At 32.9% G+C, this 19,905-nt stretch overlaps 1 protein-coding gene across 1 annotated transcript in view; it reads right to left on the reverse strand.

The window, feature by feature from the left end:
- LOC100370447 (calcium-dependent protein kinase C-like) overlaps positions 1–19,364 on the reverse strand; it is a 112,768-nt gene extending 93,404 nt beyond the window's left edge. Inside the window, exons 1-4 of the mRNA XM_002731338.4 lie at positions 19,111–19,364; positions 18,968–18,999; positions 18,660–18,751; positions 2,881–2,992 (exon numbers count right to left, since the gene is read on the reverse strand). Coding sequence (XP_002731384.1) covers positions 2,881–2,992; positions 18,660–18,751; positions 18,968–18,999; positions 19,111–19,280 — 406 coding nt within the window. The 5' untranslated portion in view covers positions 19,281–19,364. The remainder of the gene's footprint in view (positions 1–2,880; positions 2,993–18,659; positions 18,752–18,967; positions 19,000–19,110) is intronic.
- Positions 19,365–19,905: the final 541 nt, after the last annotated feature.

A 19,905-nucleotide genomic window follows, 5' to 3' on the forward strand; every position in this document is an offset into this window, starting at 1 on the left:
TTTAATTATTTTTGTGAATGCCGTATAATATCAACATTTGGTGAAACCTCCCTGGGCAGTGAAATCCCACTACTGAAGAAGGAAAATTAATCTTAATACAGAAGACAAGATCCAACATGCGAGTCACATCCCACTTAATTTAAATATTATTGAATTTTGTCTACTCGCTGTATGGCACAATATCAATATTGGTAACAATTTCACATATGATTGAAATACCACTATTTGGACAAATTTCAAATTTGTTGATCCATTGACACATTTCAACATTGGTAAAATCTTGTCATTTGGCACAATTTCAATATTGGTGAAATCTTGTCATTTGGAACAATTTCAATATTAGTAAAATCTTGTCATTTGGCACAATTTCAATATTGGTAAAATCTTGTCATTTGGCACAATTTCAATATTGGTGAAATCTTGTCATTTGGCACAATTTCAATATTGGTAAAATGTCATTTGGCACAATTTCAATATTGGTAAAATCTTGTCATTTGGAACAATTTCAATATTGGTAAAATCTTGTCATTTGGAACAATTTCAATATTGGTAAAATCTTGTCATTTGGAACAATTTCAATATTGGTAAAATCTTGTCATTTGGAACAATTTCAATATTGGTAAAATCTTGTCATTTGGCACAATTTCAATATTGGTAAAATCTTGTCATTTGGAACAATTTCAATATTGGTAAAATCTTGTCATTTGGAACAATTTCAATATTGGTATAATCTTGTCATTTGGAACAATTTCAATATTGGTGAAATCTTGTCATTTGGAACAATTTCAATATTGGTAAAATCTTGTCATTTGGCACAATTTCAATATTGGTAAAATCTTGTCATTTGGCACAATTTCAATATTGGTGAAATCTTGTCATTTGGAACAATTTCAATATTGGTAAAATCTTGTCATTTGGCACAATTTCAATATTGGTGAAATCTTGTCATTTGGCACAATTTCAATATTGGTGAAATCTTGTCATTTGGCACAATTTCAATATTGGTAAAATCTTGTCATTTGGAACAATTTCAATATTGGTAAAATCTTGTCATTTGGCACAATTTCAATATTGGTAAAATATTGTCATTTGGCACAATTTCAATATTGGTAAAATCTTGTCATTTGGAACAATTTCAATATTGGTAAAATCTTGTCATTTGGAACAATTTCAATATTGGTAAAATCTTGTCATTTGGCACAATTTCAATATTGGTAAAATCTTGTCATTTGGAACAATTTCAATATTGGTAAAATCTTGTCATTTGGCACAATTTCAATATTGGTAAAATCTTGTCATTTGGCACAATTTCAATATTGGTGAAATCTTGTCATTTGGCACAATTTCAATATTGGTAAAATGTCATTTGGCACAATATCAATATTGGTAAAATCTTGTCATTTGGAACAATTTCAATATTGGTAAAATCTTGTCATTTGGAACAATTTCAATATTGGTAAAATCTTGTCATTTGGAACAATTTCAATATTGGTATAATCTTGTCATTTGGAACAATTTCAATATTGGTGAAATCTTGTCATTTGGCACAATTTCAATATTGGTGAAATCTTGTCATTTGGCACAATTTCAATATTGGTAAAATCTTGTCATTTGGAACAATTTCAATATTGGTAAAATCTTGTCATTTGGCACAATTTCAATATTGGTAAAATATTGTCATTTGGCACAATTTCAATATTGGTAAAATCTTGTCATTTGGAACAATTTCAATATTGGTAAAATCTTGTCATTTGGAACAATTTCAATATTGGTGAAATCTTGTCATTTGGCACAATTTCAATATTGGTAAAATCTTGTCATTTGGCACAATTTCAATATTAGTAAAATCTTGTCATTTGGAACAATTTCAATATTAGTAAAATTTTGTCATTTGGAACAATTTCAATATTGGTAAAATCTTGTTATTTGGCACAATTACAATATTGGTAAAATCTTGTCATTTGACACAATTTCAATATTGGTAAAATCTTGTCATTTGGAACAATTTCAATATTGGTAAAATCCTTTCATTTGGAACAATTTCAATATTGGTAAAATCTTGTCATTTGGCACAATTTCAATGTTGGTAAAATCTTGTCATTTGGCACAATTTCAATATTGGTGAAAATCTGACTGGAGATAAAATCCAACCATGGGTAAGAACTTGTGTACAAGCTACAAGTTCATGACACATGCTTAAGTTTGTTAATCTGTCATGTATTTTAGAGATTATGGTAGTTGCTTTTACATTAATCGGGATCCACTTTGGATACACTCAGCATTTACTGAATTCACTCTCTCATTCATAAATATATTAACTGTCCTAGGCATGGCAGACAAAACACAAGTTCTGCACATGTGATGCACATGTGATGCACATGCACATATTATTATACATCATGCCTAGCAACAGCAAACAATGCACTTCTTTGAGCGTATGGTATTCAGTCTGTTTGAATTTGTCATGAGAATCATGATAAACATATTTCTTGTTTCATGTTGAGCTATCTATGACATCTTCTTTTCAGGTACATGTTCTAGTATCAGACTAGATTTTCCATTTGAGCAATTTTCACCACAGACAACATACACACATTAGTCAGCAAAATTGTGCTCACCGCTTATCCAAACTCACACATGGATACAAAAATCTGACTTTTAACACTGGAGAAATTACAAAGTTATTGTTTCCTTGGAAACAAATTAAAGTACGCCATATTTTTATTCGCTTTTTTTTTATTTATTTGATGAAAAATTCTGCTCAGCAAAATATCAACAATTTGTAGTGTTTTTAAAATGTTATCGTTTTCACGTAGTTACCACATTTATTTGAAAGTAATGGTGTACATATAATTAGAAGATATAAACAGAATTACTTACATTCACACTTATTCCCTTGATGGTATAACCCATAAAGCAAGGATCCACAGTGATCACAGAATGTAGGGCTACTATAGGAATGAATTTTCCATTTATGCTTGCTTCGAGGATCCTAGAAAAACAAAACAATATTGAAAATTGTAAACAGTATAATTTTCATTGATAGGAATGTTTTTGTAATTTGAGGAGAACATTTTACTCACAGGTTTTCAGGACCTCCAGTTAAATGTTCAAAAGCAAAAAAAAAAAATTGGCGATATTCTCCAACTTTATGAAAATTTGATAGTGTGTATTAAAATACAATTTTTTTTTTCAAAATGGGTGAAGTGTTCATAAAGTGGCAGTGTTAACACTTAAATCTTGAAACATAAATGGCAAAAAATTAGTAGTTTGTCAGAAATATCCCAAAATAAATTCCCTCATCATGTTTGCGCAATTAGTAGTGCATATGCTTAATATATAAATAGGGTGTGGTATGTGCTAAAAATAAGTCAAATATTTTGAAAATATACAATAAATGCACTCATTGGTATACATGTATGTTCACTTCAAACTGATCCATTGCAGTTATTATTTATAAACTTAATTAATCTTCAAGACCCTCAATTCATATTAAATGAACTGTGTTAATCTCAATGTCCCTGTTAGAACTATATAATAAGACATTGGTTTAAAATAGCCTTTAGGCTACCGGGGTACTCAACACATGTTTAAAAATGGCCGACAAATGACTACTATCATCAGCTACCTCATATTCAATAAATTCATTTGTTAAAAACAATGTACACGTGTTAATAATCATGTTAACCAATGTCATGTACATGTACATGCAGACAGAATGGCAATAATTCCACAACAAATTCCTTCCTATAAGTAGATCACTCCATGACTGAGTGGATACTATAATTGACATGCTATCGAGGACACTACACATACATACCTACGTACAAGTATAACCTGTCCTCATCACCGTACAGGATTATTTCAGCATTCACTGTATTTTTTTTAACTCAATAAAACCATCTAAACAGAGGTGTGCTTGTTTTGAACAGTTTTCTTGACTTTTGATTTATTGTATGTTTTCCTTCATAACCGCAATGTTCTAATTTAGATGGAACATTTCAATCTTTCCTGACACGTAAATTAAGAAGTACAATTTGAGTTTTCGTAGGTAGTCGTTGACACCTATTCAAGTCGGTCAATATCACTGTAAAGTTTAAATACTTATTACAAGCTCAGTTTATTATTTGGTGTTTTGTTTTTGTTTTTAAATGAAATTTTTTTCACTGAAATCAATGCTAAATTATCATTTTATATCATTAAAACTAAAATCACTGGAAATGGAAATTTTTGTTGTTTAAATAACAGTATTCAATTGTTTGCGTCACCTTGTGTACAATAAAATTAATGCTTTTTATTCTCGTCTGATGCCTGTAATAAAATATTTATGGTATTTTATCTATAACAAGACATTGTCATGATGTGATAATGCCACTGATGTGCAACAGTAAACAAAACTTAAATGAGTCAAAATCAGAACTTGAAACGATTGCAAATGAAATGTGTGACATTATATATAGGTGTGAAGTTTGAACGCAATCAGTTAAGGTATGTCAGAGATATGGCTCTGGAACAGCATTCATTAACACTGATGCTAACACAGTTTGTTTTTTTCTCATTCATTTCGACTATCATCAGACGCTTTCAGCAGGTTATGTGTCAAAACAAAATGGCTGCCTGTTGGCCATCATGAATCAAATCTGAAAAACAAAATGATGTGCACCAAGGATTAAGTGCATTGAATAATCCGGTCACTTTTTTTTTTTATGCAGATTTTACTACTAAATTATTTGTTTCCTATTAAAATAACTTTAAGGGAAATCAACCTCCCTAAGTTAGTTATAATAGAACTAGCAAACAAGCAGCCTATCGGCTGAGATAGCTCCGCTGTTAGCAATGCACATTTCAATTAAAGAACTGAAGACATCATTAGAAAATGAACAATATGTATAGTATCAAAGCAATCGATCGGACTTACAGTTTTTAACAAGAAGTCGAAAATATCACTTTTTACCAAAAATTACAAAAATATTCACCAAAATTAGAGAATTGAAGATATCATCACAAAATGAACAAATCTGAGAAAGGTCTACATGTAATATCTATATATGTAATATCAAAGCAATTGAATTTTTGGTTTTTAACAAGAAGTCAAAAATATCACTTTTTACCAAAAATATTCATCAAAATTAGAGAATTGAAGATATCATCATGAAATGAACAAATCTGAGAGTGGTCCACATGTAGTACCTATGTAATATCAAAGCAATTGGACATGGTTTTTAACAAGAAGTCGGAAATATCACTTTTTACGAAAAATGACAAAAATATTCACCAAAATTAGATTATTGAAGATATCATTACAAAATGGCCAAATCTGAGAGAGATTCACATGTAGTACCTATATATGTAATATCAAAACAATTGGACTTGCAGTTTTTAACAAGAAGTTGAAAATATCCCTTCTTACCAAAAATGACAAAAATATTAAATTAGAGAATTGAAGATATCAACATGAAATGAACAAATCTAAGAGAGGTCTCCCCAAGGTACATATACACCAAGTATCAAAGCATTCAGGCTTGTAGTTTTCAAGAAGAAGTCGAAAAAGTAAAACATTGACACGGACGAGGGACGACGACGGACGCCGAGGGACGCCGACGGACGCCGACGGACGACGACGGACGACGTCGGACAATCACTCATATGATAAGCTCCACTCGACAAAGTCGACAGCGGAGCTAAAAAGGCAGGTTTATTCTATGACATTTTCAATACTACATACTACATCAACATTGTTGTGTAATTTGTGGGTTGAAAACATAAATATTACTGTAACAGCTAAATTGCTAAATATTACAGAGGCCTCAGCCAATGTTAAGATAGATTTCTAGATGAAATGTCGCTTTGTTGAAAATCAACGTTGGTGTTTTGAAAATACTACATAATAAATAAGATACGAGCATCAACCAATTAACACCAAATTTTCATAGCTTCTAGATGGCAATGCATGTAGATGTGAATATCTCCAGGGAAATTATATTAGAATTTATTCTGATTTGCAGTGGTTTGAATGAAGACAATACTAGTTATATGGTATTTTGAACTTTGGCACTAGTGTTAACACCAATTCACGTATATAACTGTTGGGATACAAAGTTCACTAAGGTACAGGTTCTTGACGCTATTGTTGCTGTAACCTCAGAAAATGGAATTTTTTCGTTGAAGTTTGGACCCCCTCTTTGAAACAAAATTTTAATAGTGCAAACAAATCAGCAGCTTCCACACTGTCAGACAGTGATGGGGTTGTTTACTTAACACATGATCTGACAGCTATATTGCAATTTCCAAATGTCAATACAGTGCAGTGTGTATTTGCTGCTGTGTATTTTCTTCCATATATTTTCATAATAAGTGAGAAATAAAATTGGTTAAAAGCCCCTCCCCTCCAAAAAAATCTTTTCAGAGCATCTGTGACAATGCAAGAAGATCCCAAACCTACTTAACTATATACATGTATAGTTGTAATATGAAAATAGTAAATTCTATTTAAAGGCATAATTGTATTCTTTTTAACCAAAAAAGTAATATTTCACATGTAAAATCATGTATATACTTAAAAATCACATAAATATAAAGCTTGAACTCTGCCAATGAATACTTTACATAGTTTTTTTTTTGCAGCTATTTTGTCCAAATCCCAAAATGAAAATAAATCAACCAGCCACGTTATTCAATCTTGAGAAAACATCTCAAATTTATATACTACATTATAATTGGCTTTAAGTTTCAGGTACTATAGATATACCACCAGATAATCACCATGGAGAAGGAGAACTAGAGATTGAAAAGAATAGAGTCAGGCGATGAATACAAGAGTTACAGCACCATTGAAGTAGACCTCTTGGATTTCCAGTTAGCAAATGTCACTAGAATACACGATATGTGCAGTTTTCATAACTAGCTTGATCACTGCTATAGTTATTTATCTCAATTGTATTAATATGAAGTGGAATCTAATGACAACGGGTTGATTCATTGGATTAATAACACTTTGATGCTATGCAGCCATACAACACCAACATCCTCTCCTCTCTTCCAATCACCCTGAGTAGACTCTGTAAATTATTGAATTGATGATTGCTCAATTGGATGTCGTTTTCTCATAATCAAGACTCGTGTGTATTGATGCAATGAATATATAGGTAAATCCTGACTGGAAATGTGTGTTCAATGACTTCAGGATATTAAACTAGGAACAAAATTATTTAAAATGTATTGTGGGAATGAAGAATTAACAAGGATTCCTTGATTTTATTGTGCATTTCACAGTAGGTAAGGCACAGATCATTATTCTTGGATTTCACTGTGAATAAAGAATGATCCGTTATTCCAGGATTTCACAGTGGGTATGGAATGAACCATTATTTTTGGATTTCACTGTGAATAAGGAATGATCCGTTATTCCAGGATTTCACAGTGGGTATGGAATGAACCATTATTTTTGGATTTCACTGTGAATAAGGAATGATCCGTTATTCCAGGATTTCACAGTGGGTATGGAATGAACCATTATTTTTGGATTTCACTGTGAATAAGGAATGATTTGTTATTCCAGGATTTCACAGTGGGTATGGAATGAACCATTATTTTTGGATTTCACTGTGGATAATGAATCATTATTCCTTGATTTTATTGTGGGTAAGGCATGAACCATTATTGTGGGAAGACAAGGACTTCATACTGGATTCACAATTGTGAATGAGGCACGAGCCGTTAATTCTTGATTTTACTGTGGGTAAGGCATGGGTCTTTAGTCTTGATTTCATTACGAGTATGACATGGACCATTATTCCTAATAGTACTAGTTACTGACGCTGAAATAGTCTGGGTTAGAATTTGTGGTTCGAAACAACATGGGATGTCTCTTTTCATTTTTCTAAAGGCAGAGGTGATACACCTGTTACATGTACAGTTAAACTAGGAAACAGCTGCATTGAAATCAAGCATTCAGAAAGAGGGGAAGGATGAAGAATTATATGGCCCAAAACTTGTATAACACAAACAGTCATGATGTGGGAAGAACTAAGAGAGTATAAAACCCTAAAGTCACAGATAAGGTGCATCAGGTGTTGAAATACTAGACTAATGACTGAACTTATTCACTTCAAAGAGATGGCCACACAGCCCTGTCATTTAGTCCCAAACGTGAATATGACTTCTGTGACAAAAATGCACTATGTGTCAGCACTTGCAATTGCAATTTGCACATACAAAATAAAAAGTCAGGCGAGACACAAACAAATTTAAAAAAAAAAAAAGATATTCATAAATTCAATGATTAAGCTATGGATGATATCTTCAGTGCAACTCTCAAAAATACTTGGCTACAGGTAACTCAAATTTGAAACAAGAATTTCAGGAGATTGACCATTTGAAAATTTTGAAGAATCAAAACAGTTTTTGAATTATAAACGTTTGTTGCAGGTATTTTGATCAATTTTCAATTCAAAATTGCATCCAAAGTAAGGCTTAATGCTAAGAGGAGTCTAAAAAAATCATTGTTTTGGGAAAAAAAAACATCTGCAGCTAACCAGTTTTTTTTAATAAGTTCTTTTTCGTTTATTTGATGAAATTTATCATACAGCAAAAAATATCAAGAATTTTTAGTGATTTTAAATTTTCTGCATTATTACTAACCAAGTTCATTATTACAAAGTGCATGTAATATTACATCAAATATTTGGTGAAAGGAGAAAAGCCATTTAAGTAAAGAAAAAGTGACATATGGTGCGAGCATTTGTGCATACGGTATTTGCTATTACCGACAAAGCTAAATGGGGATTTTATAAAATGACCTTCTCTACCAGCCTTTTTTTTTTCTAAGCTGCATGAACTTTCAGTAAATATTTAATTGTAGGCAAAATATCAGACTGTTTAATAATGTAATACAGTAGACATGGTATTTCTAGACAAGCATACAAGACAAAATAAAACAAGCGAACATATAAGCTTATATTTTCTGTATAATCTGTAATCCCATCAACAAAACCCCTACCCCATCTCCACTCCCACTCTTTAGATATTAAGAATGAATTTGGTTATTGTAAAATAATTAATTTTCGCTTTGAATTTATTTTCGTTAAAAAGATGAATCAGTGAAAATAAAATTCATAAAAATCAACTCATCAAACTTATAGTGAAAAAAAACTCATACAAAACAGCCAAAACTGTTCCAATTCCAACTAAAATGAAGTTTTTTACAGCAGTAAAAAATACGGCTAATTTGAAGCCTTTGAAGATTCTTTACTTGTTAGCCGAAAAAATGAGTGGCTATTTTTTTTAAAAGCGTGAACCTTAATAATTTGTCTTGCTCTATTAGAATTGCATGCTTCCTGCATGAAGTTTTCAAATAGTCAATTTTGAATAGGCATTAAATATTAATTACCGATATACTCAAAACAAGCACACAAGTTTTAATATAGAAAGAGAAAATATTCTCCCCAAATAATATTAAAATTGATAATTCTTAGCCTTTACAATTACTAACACTACGATTCAACCCCATCCCGAAAACGTATCAACACCCCGACCCCTACCCCCGCCCCTACATCCTATAAACAACCCCACCCCTACCCCACCCCTACATCCTATAAACAACCCAAACTCCTAACCACCCCTACATCCTATAAACAACCCCACCCCTACATCATATAAACAACCCCACCCCTACCCACCTCTACATCCTATAAACAACCCCACCCCTACCCACCTCTACATCATATAAACAACCCCACCCCTACCCACCCCTACATCCTATAAACAACTCAAACCCCTAACCACCCCTACATCCTATAAACAACCCCACCCCTACCCACCCCTACATCCTATAAACAACCCCACCCCTACCCACCCCTACATCATATAAACAACCCCACCCCTACCCACCTCTACATCCTATAAACAACCCCACCCCTACATCCTATAAACAACCCCACCCCTACCCACCTCTACATCCTATAAACAACCCCACCCCTACCCATCTCTACATCCTATAAACAACCCCACCCCTACATCCTATAAACAACCCCACCCCTACATCTTATCAACACCCCGACCCCTACCCCCACCCCTACATCCTATAAACAACCCCACCCCTACATCTTATCAACACCCCCACCCCTACCCCCACCCCTACATCATATAAACAACCCCACCCCTACCCACCCATACATCCTATAAACAACCCCACCCCTACATCCTATAAACAACCCCACCCCTACCCACCCCTACATCATATAAACAACCCCACCCCTACCCACCTCTACATCCTATAAACAACCCCACCCCTACATCCTATAAACAACCCCACCCCTACCCACCCCTACATCATATAAACAACCCCACCCCTACCCACCTCTACATCCTATAAACAACCCCACCCCTACCCATCTCTACATCCTATAAACAACCCCACCCCTACATCCTATAAACAACCCCACCCCTACATCTTATCAACACCCCGACCTCTACCCCCACCCCTACATCCTATAAACAACCCCACCCCTACATCTTATCAACACCCCGACCCCTACCCCCACCCCTACATCCTATAAACAACCCCACCCCTACCCACTCCTACCCACCCCTACATACTATAAACACCCCAACCAAAAGCCATATGGCTAGAATTGGCAGAAACATGTTGGGGAAACACTGGCAGCTGAGCTGGCTATGATATCAAAATCAAATGTGACTGCAACCAGACTAGTAATCTATTTTAATAGACAATGTTGGTGACATCAGCAGACTAATCCTTTTCTTAATAGGCGAACCAAATTGTAGCTAAAAGAATAGTTTTTTCAACCACCTGATGGAACTAGCCACATTTGGATGATATTGATCCACTGTATGGTAATTTTTTGTTATTGATAAGTATTAAAACTAAAATTTCATGTTTGATGAGTTTCATTTTACGTTTCACATTAACAACTCTATTAAAAAAAAAATTAATTTTCCTTCTAACAATTTAGCAATTTTGGGAAGAATTATTTGGTGATAGTCTAATGTAAGAACTAACTGCATGAAAGTGGTGTCTCAAGAAATAAATTATATCAGTTATTATTAGAATAGATAATACGGATACTGCCAAGATACAAAAACAACAACACAGTAACCCTAAAATGATGCAATGAAAGTACTTGCGCATTTAGTCATAGAGAGGATAAAATTTCAAAGGCTTGATGGTATATGGTTTGTACATTGTCTGATTTCGATATAATTTGTCAAAGGTTTACCAATATGGTTGTCCTGAACACAAGGAGTCATCAGAGGACAATGTCTGATTATACTTAGTAAATCGGTTTTCTTTTTGTTCACTAAATTTAACACTTCTGTACTGTAAATGCATTAATTATTTACTTTTTTTAATTACACTATTTTTTTTTTATTGGTAAAAATTCGTTTGTGAATGAATCTCGGCCAGAGGAGTTTGCCTTCCCATTGAGTGGGTGGCAAACTCACCCAGGGTAGGGGTCAACCCTTTAGGTGTTCAACCTAAGGTAGGATTTGAACTTGGGTCTACCGATCACGAGTCTGATGCAACAACCACTATGCTACCAGTGAAATTGCTCAAAACATCAAAATAGTGAAATTAAAATTTTATGAATTTTATGTACCAGTATTAAAACATAATGTAAATTAATAGTTTACAGTACCTGTATTAAAATACAGTGAAAATAAATGGTTTTACAGTAAATAATCTGAGAAAATAGAATCCTCAAGTTATGTCCATTTTTACAATTTTCATTTTGTGTTAGCTTTCCACTCAAATCATTGGAATTACCTCCTAAACTAAACAGATATGCAAGTGTGACCTTATGACATCACATACTGCATACAATTCACACGTTCAGACTTAACCCTTTACAAATTGTGAACTGCAGTCACTGGATTTTTCATGTTAGGGCAATTTCAGCAAACCCCTGTATGTTAAACAGTTGTAGTTCCATTGGTATACAGATAATATTTTTACTAAAAATATACGAAGCACATTTTCACAAGACATGATACACAAAAGTACAGAGTAGCGTATACGCTGATGATATATGCTGTTATAAATGATAGCCTACTGTATAACGCATGAATTAACAAAACCTTAATTTAACTAAAGTGACAACAACTACATTTTCAGATCAACATCTTCAATTAGTGAAATTACAGATTAGCTATATTATCTAATATTATACTAGCTAAAATGACGTATTTTTCAATGAATGCATCTGTGCAAATTTGTTGTACTTAAAAATCTCATTAATATTACATATTATTGCTCACATTTGTTATTGAGTATGTGCTTTTAATAAAGCAAATAAAGTACTATAAAACGCGTCTTTTGATACCAACATGTTATTTTAGCTAAAGATGGTGCTCTGGTCCTCTCCCGGTGCTCTTGGTTGAGTGTCGGGGGCGGCCGGAACGTTTACTTTGATTATTCTCACAATGAGATTGTTGACACTTTAGCTAAATTAAGATTCTCTTGTGCATTGGGTCTAATTCTCTAAAATAGCATATCAACGAGTATTACAGTACATTATCATATATCAGACATCGCAAAAAATAAAATTTACTGAGAAAAAAAACAAGAAAAAAAACAGTATGAACATGCTAAAAAGTTTTTCATTATTCGGCAAAAAAGGATCGTATTTATGTCACAACTGGAGAAATCACTTTCTATAGAAATAAGTTAAAATATAAAATTACCACTTTTTTATTTGCTGTTTGTCATTATTTGATGCTTTCACTTGCAATACATCAAGAATGAGCTTTTAAAATTAAATTGCGCATTGTAAATGTCAATCGGATCTTATACACACAAGTACCAATTTTTAGCTATTTAACATTAAACTACAGTGATACAGATTAATAAAATCAGTTATTTTGAATACATTACAGACAGCATCATCACCATGTAGCTCTCGTTTTGTAGTTTGCGGTAGATTTAAGTCTGCCGATCACTGATCAATATACTCACAACATTACTACATGGAAAAAGAGTTTCTAGATAGATTAAATTTCAGCACTTTTGCATTTGATTGATTAGGTAAATGATTGAAACCAATCACAATGATTGAACAAATCCAGACTATTTCTGACAATACACTACCTTCCATGTCCATTTGGTGTAATGAGACAGTCGATCATTTGGTAAATAATTAATTACGTAGGTAATATGAGCTGTGGTGGGGTGGGCAACATGAAATTTAAGAGATTATGTGAAAGCCAAAGTCAATTATCTCACTGAAAATGAATTACATAAATCTTGAAAAAGAGGAGAAAACCTTTTAATTTCTTTAAATGGATTACATACAAATAATGTAAATTGCTTAATTTTCACTGCGACAAATTTTTGTGATTTCAGGAATTTAGTTTTCAGTGAAGACTAAATTTTGCAAAACTTACTGACACTCCGTGCCGTAGGGGGCCAGACAAATTTTAACGGTTACAAAATTCCACAAATTAAAGTAGTTTACCGTAACTATATTTGTGATGATTCAAAAGCATAAGAGCATGTTGAATTAAACCAAACTTTCATGAAAATATCAACAACTATAGAATGTGTTTTTCTAACAAGTTACTTATTTTGGCCACACCTGATTGAATATGCAAGCTCCAACCACATTAAATTCTAAATGCAAAATTGGACTAACAATGCAAAAACTGATATTTGCCCTTTCATATATCTTTTCTATTTCAGCAATTTCAAAAGACAGACATTTAGAGGAAATAAGTCCTGTTTCAGGCTAAGAGCTAAAAAGTACAAATTCCAGTATATCATTGACTTTATAGTTTTTACTTATTAAATGCTTGGAGACTAACGTTATAACCAATAGAAACCTTACTTGATTATTAATATTTACAGCTATAATGTTATTATACTTTTAATGTTCCATTTACAATTTGCAGTCAGTCTGTCAGAATAATTGAAATCCCAAATGGAAAATGAATCCACATTGGCCCAACTCTTTCATTAATAATGTCTTGAAATTTTTTTTCTGCAGACAATAATGTATTGAATTTTAACATTATGCGATATTGAATGCGAAGACGAAAGTAGAATGAATGATCTGACAGCATTTCAGTAACAGAATGATCTGTCACTTTGTTAAGGTAGTTCATATTCAAATTTCACACTACTAAGCACATGCATGCAATGCATTATGGGAGATAACTTCCCAATATATATACCGGTAATAACAAAACATTATCACACTGGAAACCAATTAAAACATTTCAAAGTATTTTTTTCATCGTACATTATCAACTAAAATTATAAGAAAGAAAATGTAGAAATAATTTAACATCAATGTACCCAACCATGGATTGTTCAACATAAGTCGTAAAGGAAAATTTACAAGAACATAAAACAAATGACTGACAATTGGAGGGAAAAATCTACAAGAACAAAACAATTAACTGACAAGTACATTACACCACATAGTCAAACCAGTAAGATATATGGACCCAATGGTACACATGAAGGGATGTGAGGTGTTTTGAAAGAACACATCCTGCTCCACATGTACAAATAATTTCACCTGTCCGAACCAAACATGCAAATTTGTGCCATATTCCATGATATTTCAGAATATTGTTTTTCAAAAATTGTCCGTACCTTGATGGCAACTAATCCATAATAATGAAACCATGGAGATGACATAATCTTCAATTCAGGTGAACCTTTTAAGTAGCTTATATTTTTATACAACTGACTTATCAGAACAACTCCTAATATTCAGTTTTAAAATCAACACCATACGAGAGGCTCTCAGCATTACTGTGAAAGGTTGCCTTGATACTCAAAACAAAATGATATAGGCAAAGGTATAAAATAAAGGACAGGTCAGAATCATTCAAACCACACATGACGTTTATTAGTTTTAAAATTAGCACTGTTATGAGTGGCTCTCAACATAGCTGTGAAACTGTGAAGGGTTGCCATGATACTCAAAACAAAGTGATACAGTCAAGTCAAAGTACAAGTCAAGATCAACTCATTAATTTGGTGAATTACACTAAAACCATTCCGTGCCATGGTCACATGACAGGCCAATCAACACATCAATGCAGTGGAACACAATACAGTGACCGATAACCAAGATAGACTATACAGAGAAATTATCGATGAGATATAAGCTCAAATAATGTTGTTTTTTTCTTCTGAGTTTACAGGAGTAAATGAGTACAGGATGCATTTTAGCTTGGACATTGTCTTGGGTACAGTTCATAAATCAATTATTATCAGGCAAGTGTTGAAACAGATTAACCTACCAGCAAGATTACCGGTTCACCTTTTTATTATACCAGGTACCAATAATAACACAATCCATCTTACTTACAATTTATATTGTTTCCAAACTAAACAACTGATGTTGTCATTTTCCCCATAATTATTGATTTTACAAAATGTGAACAATTAGTACATTTTCATATATTTTAATTTTATTGATGTATAATCCAGAGACACGTTGGTGTCTATAAACCATTACATGTTTAATTGTTAAGTTTTTGACTTTTATTTTTCTATTCTTATCAAGTGGAGATTTGTGTTCAAAACAATTTTGTTTATCCAATCAAAAAATTAAAAAGTTAAAATGCCTGGTACATTGAGTTTCAAAATTGCAAATTAGTTTTTTGATATTAATTTTCACAGAGGCAAAGTGTACCAGCACTCTTGTACATAACCTTTAACCTAGGACGACCTTAGTGACAGAATAGTGGTTCAACATTTCAATGTATTTTTCAATAAAATTGTTGTTATTTTTTAACTAAATGGACATAATTTTCAGTAACCTACAGATCCTGCACACAATTTTGCAAAAAATACACAGGTTTATTTTGTGAAATGTAACAGACAGTTGACTTTAGTGTTTAGTGTTAAAGAAATAAATAGCGCATAGTATTTCTGAGGGTACTTTTATGCGTGTTTGGTTTGTTTATCGTTGAACACTGTTTTATTGGGATCCTGGGACTGTTTTGTGACATATTCTGAATTTACGCGCATTGTTGAGAAATTACATGGATTCGCCAGAATTCAAATTACTCCTGCCTGCAATCTTAGTGAATCAATAAGAAAAGGCAAATATTAGGAAAGAAAATGTTAAAACAAAAACAAATTGAAAGCCGAAACAGTGCTGGGACTTGTAGAAAAGTGTTGAAACTCAAAAGTTTATTGTATATTTACGACAATTTTCACAAATTCAAACTATCAAATACATGTATTATGTATATATAAAACTGTAGGAATATTCTCAGAGAACAAATTTAATACTAAGAAACACGAATGAATAAAATCAAACATAGGCAGTTTATATAAAAAAACAATGATATACTTATGGGTTGCTATTAGCAACAATGATTTCATCACAGCTCAGTGACACACAGCCTTGTATCAGGGTTTAATGACATGTGGGACAAACTACTGCAGTTTTTATTTAAGAAATCAATTCTATTACAATATTGGTATCTCAATTTGTCATTAAGGAGTTGGAGAGAAAAAAATTGCATAGAGAAAATATAAATCTAACATGCATGATGTACATTCAACAGAAAAAAGCAACATCTGAATAACAAAATGTGTTTTTTTTTAATAATTTTTGTTTTATCTTTCTTCCAGAGTTTTGCAAGGTCATGATTAAAAGGACTAAAAAAAATCTAGGCACAGTTTTCCTACCAACCACCATCCCAAAGTTTCTAATAATCCATTTATTTAATTTATTAACACACAATATTTCCCAGTGTAGATAAGAATTGACATACAAATAATATAAAAATAGAAACAAAAATCACGATGAAATGTAAGTATACAATAGTTTTATATAGTTACAAATACTGTAAAGGGGTTAATTATTCACTGGGTTTTTTATTTTTGCTTATTTCGCCGACTGGAAAATGCGCTAAATTAAAACCCAGTGATTATGTAAAATTTAGCATAGAACACATTATCTAAATGATAAAACGATGAATACGCCTCAAATGGTAAATCAGCGAAATTTAAACACAATGAAAATTAGTCATTTTACAGTAATAGGAGACACTATATAAAACAAATTATAGTTAGTCATCAAACAAATAAAACAATCATACACTGATGTACACAAACCCATGTACATTATAAATTATTTCTAAATCTAAATATTTATAAAATCAAATGACACATTGTATGTACATTTTTTGTATGAGCTTGTATAGTGACGTCACTGATTTAGTGGATTAATTATCCCTGAGGGCACTATAATTATTCCTGTAAAAATTATGGTGCAACATGTTGCCAATTTTTATGTATTTTTCAATAATTTTTTTTTTTTAATTTTGATAATTGTATATTGCATACAAATTTTGGTTTTATTTTGTGAAAGGTTACAAATGTCGACTTTGGCCATCAAAAAGGTTGAATGGCTGCTCTATATTTGCAAAAAAATGGATGTTGGACTGGCGAGCCAATCTAATCCTTATTTTTGGATTTAAATGAGACTTATCTCAAACCAAAACAGTTAGGTTTATAAATGTTTGTAAGTATAAACATGGGTTTGTTGACTGAATACAGAGCAGGATGTGAGGAGTGTAATACTCTTCAAAGCGAATGAGAGGATTATCTTCTGTATGAATCTACATGCTCCAGGGCAGCACACAGACTTAATGACATCTTTGGATGCTCACTGGCTGCACTTGTTGAGGGTTTTCAATGTTACGTACATAAGTACATAATTTTCCACATGATTCTACTGTTATATCAATGAAACTTAATTTGAATCACCCAAATAATGCCTGTAGCCAATGAAAAATTACTTTTAGATTTAGAAATTTATGGCACTTTCGCCACCAATGGCTGAGACAAATTTTAAATTATAAATTAATCTGAGAATGTGGACATTTAAACTTCATGTCAATTACCTTCTGAAAATGTACTCTCAGCTCAACAAAGGCACTGCTTTCATTTTTATATAATTTATAAATCTCAAGGGCATTTGAATCCAACCAGCCAATCACCACAGAGCAAAACAATTCCTTTTGAAAATGTTCTTATATCACTCAATGGGCCAATAAAGTCTTTTGTTTCAGTTTGAATTGTGAAATTTATAAATATTTATAAAACTGAAGGGAATGCCTTTGTTGCACTGAGAGTATATTGTTTAATAATTAGTTGATCATTACAAACTCTTGAGTGGGAAAATGGTGAAAATATTTGTTTCATTTCACTTAATTTTGAACAAGCTTTTTTTCCTCGGGGGGAATGTTTCTTTACTTTATTAAAAATATCAAATATGTGAGAAACAATTAACAAATTGTATCTTCTGCTGGGTGATTTGAATTTTAACACATCAAATAATTTTTCCAGAACATATTGCCGTGGCCGTGATGATGCTCACTTGAACAAAAATGACATAAAACTGATGTTTGTACTTTCAAAAACAGCCTCCAAAAATAATTATAAGGCTTAAAAATATGTGATGCTTTGTAACTCCCCCCACCACCCACTTACTTATAACCATACACCCACCATCACACCTGTTATTGTAAATTACGTTGTACACCCTTTGCCATGGGACAGTTGAAAACGACATATGGAGAGTCCCGTGGGAGGGGCTAACAAAGAGGTTATAATATCATACCCCCAAATTCGAAAGAAATATTTGTACTCGTTAACGCTAATTACTTACATCAGAATCAGCGCCCATAACACCAATATCCTTTCCTGGACACTGGAACGAAACGAACTCATGGCATCTCTTATGAGTTACAAACGCACACACTGAAAAATATGATAAGACCAGAACGTTACAATAAGGAATGAACCGTTATGATCTGCGTCTACTGTACACACACGAAATGAATTGACGGTCTTTAAAAGGTTCCAATTCAAAACATCCGCCATATTGTCACTGAATTGGGCCAATAATATACAGGGAGATGGGAGGTCAACAATGATTCGATGATAATCGGTCAATATACAAGCGACTGGTCATACCTTGGCATTGGAATCCTTGCTTGCCAAACCCCCTAAAATGAGAAAGCAACACAGGTTTTTAAAATTGCTATTCGCAAAATATATTCTCGAGAAAATAAAATCGAATGCCTCCAACGATGAATACGAATCATGTACAGGCTTACCATATGAAATCCTTACAATGACTGCAGAATGTGGGCTGTTTGAAAAAACGGGCCACGAATTTGTGGTCTTTCACTTCATGAATATTCTTCTGCCTCAGGGCTCCCCGACGAGCAAATCCTTTCGGTGGAGCGGTGACAGAGGTCCCTTCGCGAGAAGAAGACTGTGACATGTTGGCCGAAAGAGAATCTCTACACGCACTAGTCCGTGATCACTGCACCGAACCGAACGCAGTTCTGTTGCCGACTGATTGCCACGAAGATAACGTTGTCACTACATTAGGGGCGCTATAACGCAACTTAGTCGCGTCGCCTATTTATTTAAATTTATTGCCATTGCTTTCCATTTATACTGTATTGTGTGTTCATTTCGTATTATCCAATTAATTAGAGAATAATTATAGATATTAATGCTCCACTCACAGACCGTCAAAGAATTGTTGTTTTTTTTTATAAAATGCCCGAATTTCATTAGACAAGCTCTGCCGCTTAAAGAAAATACGTAATTCAAATCACATACAATGTAGTGGATATATTTAACAGTATTGCTAACAACGTCCCAGGTTTTAATTACTTCAAGTGCTTCACCAGTTTACAAAATCAGCTATTTAATATGAGACAGTACGAAGTCACCGCGTAGGCGAGCGCCCTCACGAATATTATAATACAAAATGGAATATTCTGGAATTTGCTTGTGACAGAATTCATTTTCGATTCGAATGCCCCTGGATGAAAATTATATATATTATATTATATTATATAAAAAAAATGTCTTCCAATCATAATTCCAATCATTTT

Source organism: Saccoglossus kowalevskii, chromosome 8, assembly GCF_978046115.1.
Source record: "Saccoglossus kowalevskii chromosome 8, keSacKowa6.1, whole genome shotgun sequence".
NCBI classification, from domain to species: Eukaryota; Metazoa; Hemichordata; class Enteropneusta; family Harrimaniidae; genus Saccoglossus; species Saccoglossus kowalevskii.